This window comes from Brachypodium distachyon, chromosome 1, assembly GCF_000005505.3.
Source record: "Brachypodium distachyon strain Bd21 chromosome 1, Brachypodium_distachyon_v3.0, whole genome shotgun sequence".
Classification (NCBI taxonomy): domain Eukaryota; kingdom Viridiplantae; phylum Streptophyta; class Magnoliopsida; order Poales; family Poaceae; genus Brachypodium; species Brachypodium distachyon.
Genome location: NC_016131.3, coordinates 44,363,661 through 44,373,529, shown reverse-complemented (window position 1 = coordinate 44,373,529; position 9,869 = coordinate 44,363,661). Strand labels below are relative to the sequence as shown.

At 46.9% G+C, this 9,869-nt stretch overlaps 2 protein-coding genes across 3 annotated transcripts; one reads left to right on the top strand and one right to left on the bottom strand.

Moving 5' to 3' along the window:
• The first annotated feature begins 346 nt into the window (after window positions 1–346).
• Window positions 347–1,948, top strand: LOC100824056 (2-hydroxyisoflavanone dehydratase). The gene has a single exon (XM_003564053.4). It carries the CDS (start codon window positions 561–563, stop codon window positions 1,545–1,547), a length of 987 nt encoding a protein of 328 aa, XP_003564101.1. The 5' UTR covers window positions 347–560; the 3' UTR covers window positions 1,548–1,948.
• A 1,160-nt stretch (window positions 1,949–3,108) lies between these two features.
• On the bottom strand, window positions 3,109–9,163 carry LOC100823745 (alternative NAD(P)H-ubiquinone oxidoreductase C1, chloroplastic/mitochondrial). 2 transcript variants are annotated; one of them, XM_010229557.3, is made up of 12 exons: window positions 8,913–9,163; window positions 8,457–8,647; window positions 7,861–7,956; window positions 7,597–7,663; window positions 7,312–7,492; window positions 6,700–6,793; window positions 6,267–6,482; window positions 5,397–5,789; window positions 5,241–5,317; window positions 4,992–5,095; window positions 4,793–4,905; window positions 3,109–4,334 (listed from the first exon to the last, which is right to left on the bottom strand). In XM_010229557.3, the coding sequence occupies exons 1-12, from the start codon at window positions 8,998–9,000 to the stop codon at window positions 3,312–3,314; spliced, it is 2,643 nt and encodes an 880-aa protein (XP_010227859.1). In that variant the 5' UTR covers window positions 9,001–9,163; the 3' UTR covers window positions 3,109–3,311. The 2 variants fall into 2 exon arrangements, with proteins under 2 accessions (XP_010227859.1, XP_010227860.1); XM_010229558.3 differs by lacking the exons at window positions 7,597–7,663; window positions 7,861–7,956; window positions 8,457–8,647; window positions 8,913–9,163 and having other exon boundaries at window positions 6,700–6,797; window positions 7,312–7,459.
• Between the last annotated feature and the right edge of the window lie 706 nt (window positions 9,164–9,869).

Genomic DNA, 9,869 nt, shown 5'->3' with positions numbered 1-9,869 from the left:
ACGGTTGCAGACACTGTTTTGTGTTTTAGGCCAAACTAACCAGTTGCTAGTTCAGTTAAAAGAAAAACTAGTTGCTAGTTCTAAAAAAGAAAAGCTAACCAGTTGCAGGTCTTCTAGAAGCCTCGGGCCCATTTCGCCAATTCTAGCACGATTGTTTTAGAATCACCTTAAAAAGAGAGCTACAAGGTATTCCAAGAAAAAAAAGGAGAGCTACAAGGACCGATTGCACTATTGCAGCTTTTGATTCCCACGTTCCCCAGTGATCAGTGGTCACTGATCACTACCGACAGTTATACCACTGTCACCAACATTGCTCTGCCTCTGGCACGCACCAAATGGACCCCTCGAATCGAATACACTGCTTGTTGTATCCGCCAATTCGCCACTACACCAACCGCCCAGCCTTTCGGTGGACGTTCGGTGAACCAATCTCTCAGCCTCAACATCCTCCATTTCTTCGCCAACAAAGGGCCGCGATCGAGAGCTGAGGCTCGAAGCAACGCCAGCAGCCCACGAGCAAAGACTAGCGCGACCAGAGCTCTGCCCGCCGTCCCCATCCAATGGCGGCACCGGGCGCGGACGAAGAGGTGAGCTTCGAGTTCTTCCCCATCATCCGCCAGTACAAGAGCGGCCGCGTGGAGCGGTTCATGAACTTCCCCCCAATCCCGGCCGGCGTCGACCCGGCCACGGGCGTCACCTCCAAGGACGTCGTCATCGACCCGTCCACCGGCCTCTGGGCGCGCGTCTTCCTCCCGCCCGGCGCCGACCATGGCAACAACAAGCTGCCGGTCGTCGTGTACTTCCACGGCGGTGCCTACGTCATCGGCTCGGCCGCCGACCCGATGACGCACGGCTACCTCAACGGCCTCGTCGCGGCCGCCAACGTCCTGGCGGTCGCGCTAGAGTACCGCCTCGCGCCAGAGCACGCGCTCCCCGCCGCGTACGATGACGCCTGGGAGGGGCTCAAGTGGGTGGCCTCCCACGCCACGGCCAGCGGCACCAGCCAGGAGCCATGGCTGCTCGACCACGGCGACTTCTCCCGCGTGTTCTTAGCTGGGGGAAGCGCCGGGGGAACAATCGCGCACGTCATGGCCGTGCGCGCCGGCGAGCAGCAGGGCGGCCTCGGGCTCGGGATCGGCATCAAGGGGGTCCTGATCGTGCACCCGTACTTCAGCGGCGTGGCGGACATCGGCAAGGAAGCCACGACGGGGAAAGAGGAGAAGGCCAAGGCCGACGCGTTCTGGAAGTTCCTGTACCCTGATGCGCCGCTGGGGCTGGACGACCCGCTGTCGAACCCGTTCTCGGAGGCGGCCGGGGGCAGCGCGGCGCGCATCGCGGGGGAGCGCGTGCTCGTCTGCGTGGCCGAGAAGGACGGGCTCCGGGACAGGGGCGTCTGGTACTACGAGAGCCTCAAGGCCAGCGGCTACGGCGGCCAGGTGGAGCTGCTCGAGTCCATGGGCGAAGGGCACGTCTTCTACTGCATGAACCCGCGCTCCGAGAAAACAGTCGAGATGCAGGAACGCATCCTCAGCTTCCTCCGCAAGTGAGAGCGGCTGCGCGAGCGAGCCTGCAAGGAAATGGAAGGTGTGCCCCGTGAAGGAATAATTTCATGCCTGTGACTCTGAGATTGGGCCATGTTTGAGCCTGGGAGAACTCCCCCGTAGTTTGTTGTTCGTCAGTTGTGGTCTTGTCGATGCAATCATCGGATGTTTCTGTTCCTCGATAAACAAATAATGCGTAGTGTGCGGTCAAATAAATGAATAATGTGTACTGAGCTAGCGGGTTTGGTGGGATTGGGACGTTGGGTGGAACGGCCACGAGACGTCATCCCACTCATCTGGCCAAAACTGCGACATTTTATAGTTCACTTGATTCTGAGGCCTAAAATTTCCCTTTGGGCAAAATATCTGTGCTCACCAAAATTACTGAAATTTCAGAAACTTTTTTTGATTTTGGTGTTGAAATTCCTCTGCAATTTTACCAAATTTTGTCAAAATTGTAGTGGAACATAAATTTGTCTAGCACAAGTTAATAAAAGACAAACAACGTACTTCCTCCGATCCAGAGAGACAGTTATTATGGATTGAAGGGAGTACTACATTTTTTATAATGGAGCAAGTTTACATAATCTAATTTGCGGTGGACTATATTGAAAGACTGAAACTTCGAGGCTCATCGATATTACCAAAATTTCAGAAAATTCTGAATTTTTTAACCTTGGATGATACAATATTTTTTATATTTAGGTCTAAATAGGGTACATTGATAGTTCATGTTTTAGTATTACTCTTTTATCCTTTTAATCATGATGTGCAACTAACTAAGTATTGGTATAATTTCCCTAAAAAAACTAAGTATTGGTATAATTGTGGCAAGGAAACATGAGCATTCATATTTACGCTATTAAGCTGGTGAACAAATTATTATGAGAAGATGAATAGTTTCTAGTGTACATGGTCATTTTTTCTGAACCATGGTTACAAATTACATATTTACTTGAACAAATTATTATAAAGTAATGATCATTTTTGCATGTATATGAGAAGTTTTTACTTTGAGATCAAATTCCACAATTTTTACCTTTAGTGAACAAATTACTGCAAAATTTCGGTGAACATTGTTTTTTACAATATACTTCCTCCGTTTCATGATTCTTGTCGTAGTTTTAATTCAAACTGAACTATCCGTTCCATAATTCTTGTCGTAGTTTTAGTTCAGAACTGAACTAACAGAGGGAGTACATAGATTTTTTTTAAAACAATGAAGACAACTTCTGCATCTTTTTTGAACTAGTGAATAAATTATCACAACACGTAAACTCTTCTGTAGGCATCACATATAATTTTTTTTGTGAAACTAAATGAACTTTTTAAATTTGTCTGCCCATTCGGCCAGGGAAGCTTTTAGGACGTTTGAATGCAGAAGGAACAGGGGAATTTTGATTTCTATGGCAGGCATTTGAGTCAGTTTCCCATGGGGGAGGGACAAGACAACTAGCCAAAGCCCAAAGGGGAACCCCAATCAAATGAACTCCAAATCTGCAAAGAGAATGTGGCATTTGAGCCAGGGGCCTCCAGATCTGGGAAGCTGAAGTATAAACGCATTTCCTTTTGTAATCAATCTGAGTAGGAATCGATCAAACAAGATATAGAAATCTGTTCCATTATAATCACCAATGAATCATCATACTATAAGTTTGCACGCGCGCATTACAGCTCAAACTTTTTCGAAAGACTATTATTCGAAGCATCAAATTGCCGAGTTGTGAATCCCGATTCCCATATCGACTCCGCCGGCCGTCATCTTCATCCTCATTTCTTCATGAAGGCCACAAGGCTCTCCTGCAGCTTGACGCCCTCCTCGGAGTCGAGCTTGTCGAATTGGAACGCGTGGCCGACGCCCTTGGACTCGAACACCTCCACCTCGCCGCCATAGCCGCTGGCCTTGAGCTCCTTGGCGTACCACAGCGCCCGTTCCTTGAGCAGGTAGTCGGTCTCGGCCACGCACACAAGCACGCGCTCGCACGGGATCGCCGCCGAGGCGGCGCGCGCCGCGCAGTCCACGAACGGGTTCACGCGCGGGTCGTCCAGCCCTGACGTGCCCGGGAACACGAACCGCCATGTCCGGTCCATGAACTCCCGCACGTCGGGGCCCAACGCCGCTTCCGCGCCCACGGGCTCCTTGCCGGTGAAGTAAGGGTGAACCACCATGAGCCCGCGGATCTTCACGCCGTCTGGCAGCGCGCCGGCCGAGCCGGCCCGGACGGCCATGTTGTGCGCGATGTTGGCGCCGGCGCTGCAGCCGGAGAGGAAGACGCGGGAGAGATCGGCGTGGTCGAGCAGCCACGGGTCGGCGCCCGAGGCAGCCCACTGCACGGCGGCCCAGCCGTCCTCGTACGCCGCGGGGAGCGCGCGCTCCGGCGCGAGGCCGTAGTAGACGGACACGCCGATGGCGCCGGAGCGGGCGACGAGGTCGTTGAGGTAGGCGTGGGTGGAGGGGCGCGCGGGCGATCCCACGACGAAGCCGCCGCCGTGGAAGTAGACGACGACGGGGAGCTTGGCGGCGGCGGCGTCGGGCGGGAGGTAGACGCGCGCGCGGGCGGCGCCGACGTGGATGTCCTTGGAGACGACGCCGGTGAGGGGGTCGGTGCCGGCGGGGGCGATGGCGTTGCCGCCGGGGCGGACGACGCGGCCGCTCTTGTACTGGCAGAGGTAGGGCGGGAAGTCGAAGCTGATCTCGGAGTCGGGATCCATGGCAGGAGGCGGGCAGCGGGAACGGTTGGTGGCGGCGGAGGAAGGAGCGCTGGGGTTAGGAGGAGGAAAATTGCTGGCCACCTACAACAACAAATGGAGTTCGACTTTAGTAGGAGCAGTCAACCGGCCCTCACCAACCACGCGCCAACCACGGTCTCCTTACTCCCTGAGTCCCTGTGCTCAGATCAGGAATAGTCCCCATGTGAGGAGGCTTTTCTTCGATTGGTATGTTTCGCAAATCGCAAGTGATTACTGTTAATATTTTCATTTTCCCCTTGGGGATCTTTAGTTAATATTTTCATATCGAACTCTACACATACACATCAACATTTATGAGTATATAACAGCACAGACATCATCAGTTTAGGGCACGCTAAATATAGTGCAGTAGGTGCAACAACTATTCGACGATATGAAAATTACGGACGTAGTACAGATCTCGAATACATTGTCCAGCACATTAAGTTCATGGATTAGAAAGGTTGCGTACATGGCCACTCTTGTCTTTTTGGTCAGGAGCTTGCAATCATGTTACTTACTGCGTTCTGCAGAGATGCAAGTGAATCGACGGCACCTTTTGTGAACCAGCTGAGTCCAACCTTCACCCGGTGCTCATCCGTGGGCATCCTGAGGCAGTATACAAGCTTCCTAGCTGCACATCCAGGTTGAATTTTACTCTTACAAGAAACGCTATCAAGCAACACAAAAGTGAACTGACGTGCCCGGGAGGGCCCATACCAGCATGTCCTAAAGGTCCTTCTAAGGTCAGGCCCTCGATGAAACTTGCTGTTATCGCAGCATCATTTCTACCAAGTGTCATCATCTCACCAAGATTTTGGAACCTGGGAAATACACATGACATATTCAGCTCTTCTATGCAGTTTCACCCTTCCAACTAATATGATGGGAGTATCAGCAAGAAAAGAAAAAGACAATGCTTGGTGTAATGAAAAGAACAAGAAAAAGGTGCGACTAGCCGATTTGAACCTGAACGGCAGAAGAGGCCGGTCATTAATTGCTGCCCAGATATTCCAGCCAGCAAAATCTGCTTGCTGAAAAGCAACCTGGGAGATAGCAAAATCATCACTAGTACGAAACTGCGAGGAAAACATAATGCTTAAAGTCAATCCAGTAATGTCTTACCTGTGCGTTGGCTGGGAGAAATTTCCCTGATGGGTCTCTTAGAGCTGCTGAATCACCAATTGCAAATGTTCGGGGATGGCCTTTTACTTGAAGGGTTTCCTCTGTCTCTACCTGGCCCCGGCCATTCAGAGGAATAACATAGGGAGCATCCGGAGGTTGTAACCGAGGTATCTGGGATGTTGAACCCACTGTCCATAATACCAGATCAGCCTCCAGAACCTGGCTCTGGAGGCCTCTTTGAGCAGGTTGAAGTTCCACAAGTAGTTTCTTATGATCACCACCAGCTTCTTTTTCATCAGTAGCCATGCTACTTGAATCATCAGATGCATAAAACTCTCTTACGCAGCTCACAGAATATCCCAAGAAAAGTTGAATATTTTGAGATTCAAGAACCTGGTGGGAAACCAACCAGAATTAGATGCTTACCTTAGAAGATGGAATTCCACACAGTTTTGGATCTCAGAGATGAAATCATGAAAACAATATGTTTCAAAGAACAACACATAAGAAAACAACATCCTGGACTTTTCTATGTTTTACTCCACATATCTGTATATGAACACATTGAACCATATGTTCACATGGTATAAAATAAGTGGTTGCCTGGTTGGTATTTATCAAGTTAGCACCATTGCATTAAAGCTGTCACAGTCCTTCACAGTGAACAGAAGTTTGACTAACATGAAGTCCTACATTGCACAAGCAACAAGTTATGCTTTTATTAACTTTAGATTATAGTCTTAAGATTTACTAGTGGCACGAAAGACCAAAGTGAGAACATAATCTTTTCTTTCTTCCATTATAACTTTTGAGAAGATCAGATGAAGTTAATCAAAGAAGCTTGTAACATGTAGATTCTTAGGTTCTCACCTTCAGAGCAGCATCACGATTTCCTGGTGGTGCACTGGGACAGATGGTTGTTTGAACGTTGATTGCTTTGACGGTCCCAGTGTTCTTTAATCTCTCAGAGATGGTAGCAGCTAGCTCAACGCCAGAGTAACCCAATCCCACAATGGCCACCTCAATAGGTGGGGAACTCTTACCAAACCTTCTCCTTTCTAACATTTTCAATTCACTTTCAACTTTCTGCAAATAAAATAAGAAAAAAATAGATCATATATATATCACATTAAGTAGTGCAGTGCGTTTTTAATTTTTTTTGCCAGAAATATGCCAACAGCTCATTTTTTTAAAGTAATAAATTTCAGTTTATTTTTGGTATATTTTTATCAAAGTAGCACTTCCAAATAGTAGATGATAAACAGATAAAGGTTAAACAATTTCATGAGGTATTGATTCTTACCAAGGCATGCTCCAAAGTTGTGAAAGGAATTGCATGTTCGGCAGATCCTGGAACAACATCAATTTTGGCTTCAGCCCCTAAAGCTAAAACGAGCCTGGCTGCCCATTCCAAAAGATCCATAATCAGGCAGCTTATTCTAAGCAAAACATAAGACTTGAAGTACAATACATCATAAACTTTTCTTGTACATGTCTCAGTTCTAGTACTAGCTAAAGAAAGTATATATATTACAAATTAAAATTTTCCTAAAGTTTCCCATTGCGGATACAGGACATTGACATATTATCACTCATGCTACACGAGAAATGTTAATTCAAATCAGATTCAGGAACAGCCTGGTGTAAGGAATGGGCACCAGTGACAATCTGGGATTATGAACAAAACCGCAATTCAAGAAAGGTGGGACCAGATTCACATGTCAGTAAGAAACACAATAGCATTCGAAATTTTATGTTCTAGCAGCACAGAAAATCTGCCCCCATTTTTGAAATATTTCATAAAAAATAGATTCTACGACTACGAAGAAAAAATTTGATAGGAATAGAAATTTACTAATTAAGAAAACCTTGAACAAAAAGCTATTCGATTCTGTAGTGTGTGTTATCATCGTACCAATCATATTCAATAACAGTGCCACTTTCCAGATGAACAACTCCGCCAGTACAAGATCCTCCAGGCTCTCTTCTTAAGTGATCAGACGGGCGCAGAAGCTTTACACTATCCTTCACAAATTGAACACTAGTGTTCTTTAGTAACTCTGTAAAATATGGAGCTATTTCCCAAACATCCACCTCTGGCAACCAAATCAAAGTCCAACAGTCAATGAGTGAAATTATGTGAAAAAAGCCCATAATGATATGCTAGCAGAAGCAATTTTTACAGTTGAAACTGCAGTACCTCCTGATAAGAGCTCATACAGCATGGGCTTAAATACAAATCTGTCAGATTGATCAACCAGCAACACCTGAAACATTTTATTCCTTCTTAGAATGCTAAATAATTTCATTAGCAAACACAGACAAGTGCATTGCAGAATATAGGCATCAAGTAAAAGTGACAAACTACAAATACACCAGTCCACACTCCACACTACTTCAATGCAAAGAAGGATAGTACCCGGCAATTCTAGAACTTTCTAGCATAAGAGCAACATCATTTTACCTGAGGCTTGTTATTACCAGGCCATACAAGAGATTCTAATCTCAGAGCAGTGTACAGCCCACCAAACCCACCACCCAAAATGCACACTCGTGGTCGCTGAAAACAAGAGAGCACCTTCAGTAACAGGAACATAGAGCTTATAGCAGAAGCGTAACTAACTTTTCTTTAAACATTTATAATTAGAAGTTGGCCTACACATACACACATAATTTGATGTACGGAGTTGAATTCTGAAGGGAAAACAAAAGGACACACACTACCCTGTATATGATTTATGAAGAATGTATGTCCATCAACCAATTAACCACCAAAGTTGTCATATATCAAAACAATACTCTGTTATGCATGTTAATAGAAAACAAGATCTATTCAGTCTGCGCAAATCGAATGCGCCAGGTCTGTTCAATTGGGACTAAGTTAGCATAAGTGCAAACGCTGAGTAAACTGAGACGAATGAAGTGTTGTATTATGCTTCATAACAGAGCAGCAAAATCCATTGGTAAATTAAACATAGAGACAACAATTTGCTAAACAGATAGAAAAATATCATGACATAACCAGGGACATAGGACGTCGTAAGTCAAAATCTTGTCAACCTGCTTATCTGGCCAGGAGTAGACTGGAACTGGTGTTTCATCGGTTGAAGAAGGACGAGAAAAACCACCATTTCCAGTGCTACTTGAAGCCATGCACCTGAACAGTCCAGACGGCAGTCCAAACATCATCGGGACACCACCAATTCTTGACAAGTTTTTGAGGATTGGATTCTTCCACACATGCATATGCCCTGCCAGGAGCCAAAGGCTCATCAGTTAGGCTGAGAACTAAAAACAAAGGTCTCCTAATGAATCCACAACTTTCTAATCATCCCATTTTCCAAATTGGAACACACCCAAAAGGCCAAAAGCACCAAAAGTCGGCAACATCTAGCTAGCTTTGAAGCGTACGGAGGAAACCCTAGTTAAGCACCATATAAATCCACAGGAGCTTTTAAACTAAGCGCCCGGGTCGCTGGAAGCCTGGAAGAGAGTGGGGGAGCTTGTAGGCCTCACCGAATGGGGTACGCAGCCGAGCCGAGGCGGGGAAGGGCCGACCGCGGGGGTGCGACGGGCTGCTCCATGGAGCCGCGCGGCAGCTCATCGGCGGCGATGAGTAGGGGAGCGGGCGAGACGTGGCGCCTCTCCAGTCGTGTAGCCCGCGACGATAATGAGGAGAAGCGAAGGAGCTGTCTCCGGAGTCCGGGGAGACACGAGAGCCGGCGGCACCCGGCACTGGCAGCAACCACACAGTGACACAGCCGTGGTAAGTGAAACGGGAGGCCCGTATTGCCCAGGATGGACTTTACTACGTACAACTTCCGTAGTTTACTGTTGCACTGTCCACCAACAGAGGAAACCATTCCTGGCCCGATACACCCCTTTATTGGGTCAATGCGGCCCCTTATATCATTAAGGCCTAGGCCACCGACCACCTACATCATCCGTCACTTGGGCTAGCCCATGTAGCGCGAGCAGTGGTTTTTGTTTTTCATTTTTCTCTTCGTTCTTTTTGCATGTTTCTTTTCTTTCCATTTTTTATCTTTTATTTTTTCAATTATATTTTTCACATTTTTCGGCAACGAGTGCATAAAGATATTTTTCATAGACATGAACATTTCTGTTAAAAGTATATAGCAAACAGGGGCTCCCATAATCAAGAGAATGAGAGATAATCTCACTCAAATCATCAAATGCTTTTTTTTACTGAAGAATCATCAAATGCTTTACCATGCTTGATGCTTCAATGCTCACCTGGGCTCACCTAAACTCTGAGATGGTTGCTGATCTTCACTTCTGTAGGAAGTACTTATATACGAAAAATAAAAAGGACATCTAGAAGGCAACATACGAGTGAGTGATACAGGAGGTGTTGAAATATTAAATCGTTTCATTATTTATTCCAGACAGCTGCTCCCTCCGTTTCATAAAGATTGTCACGGTTTTAAACTAACTTTAGTGCAAAACCGTGTC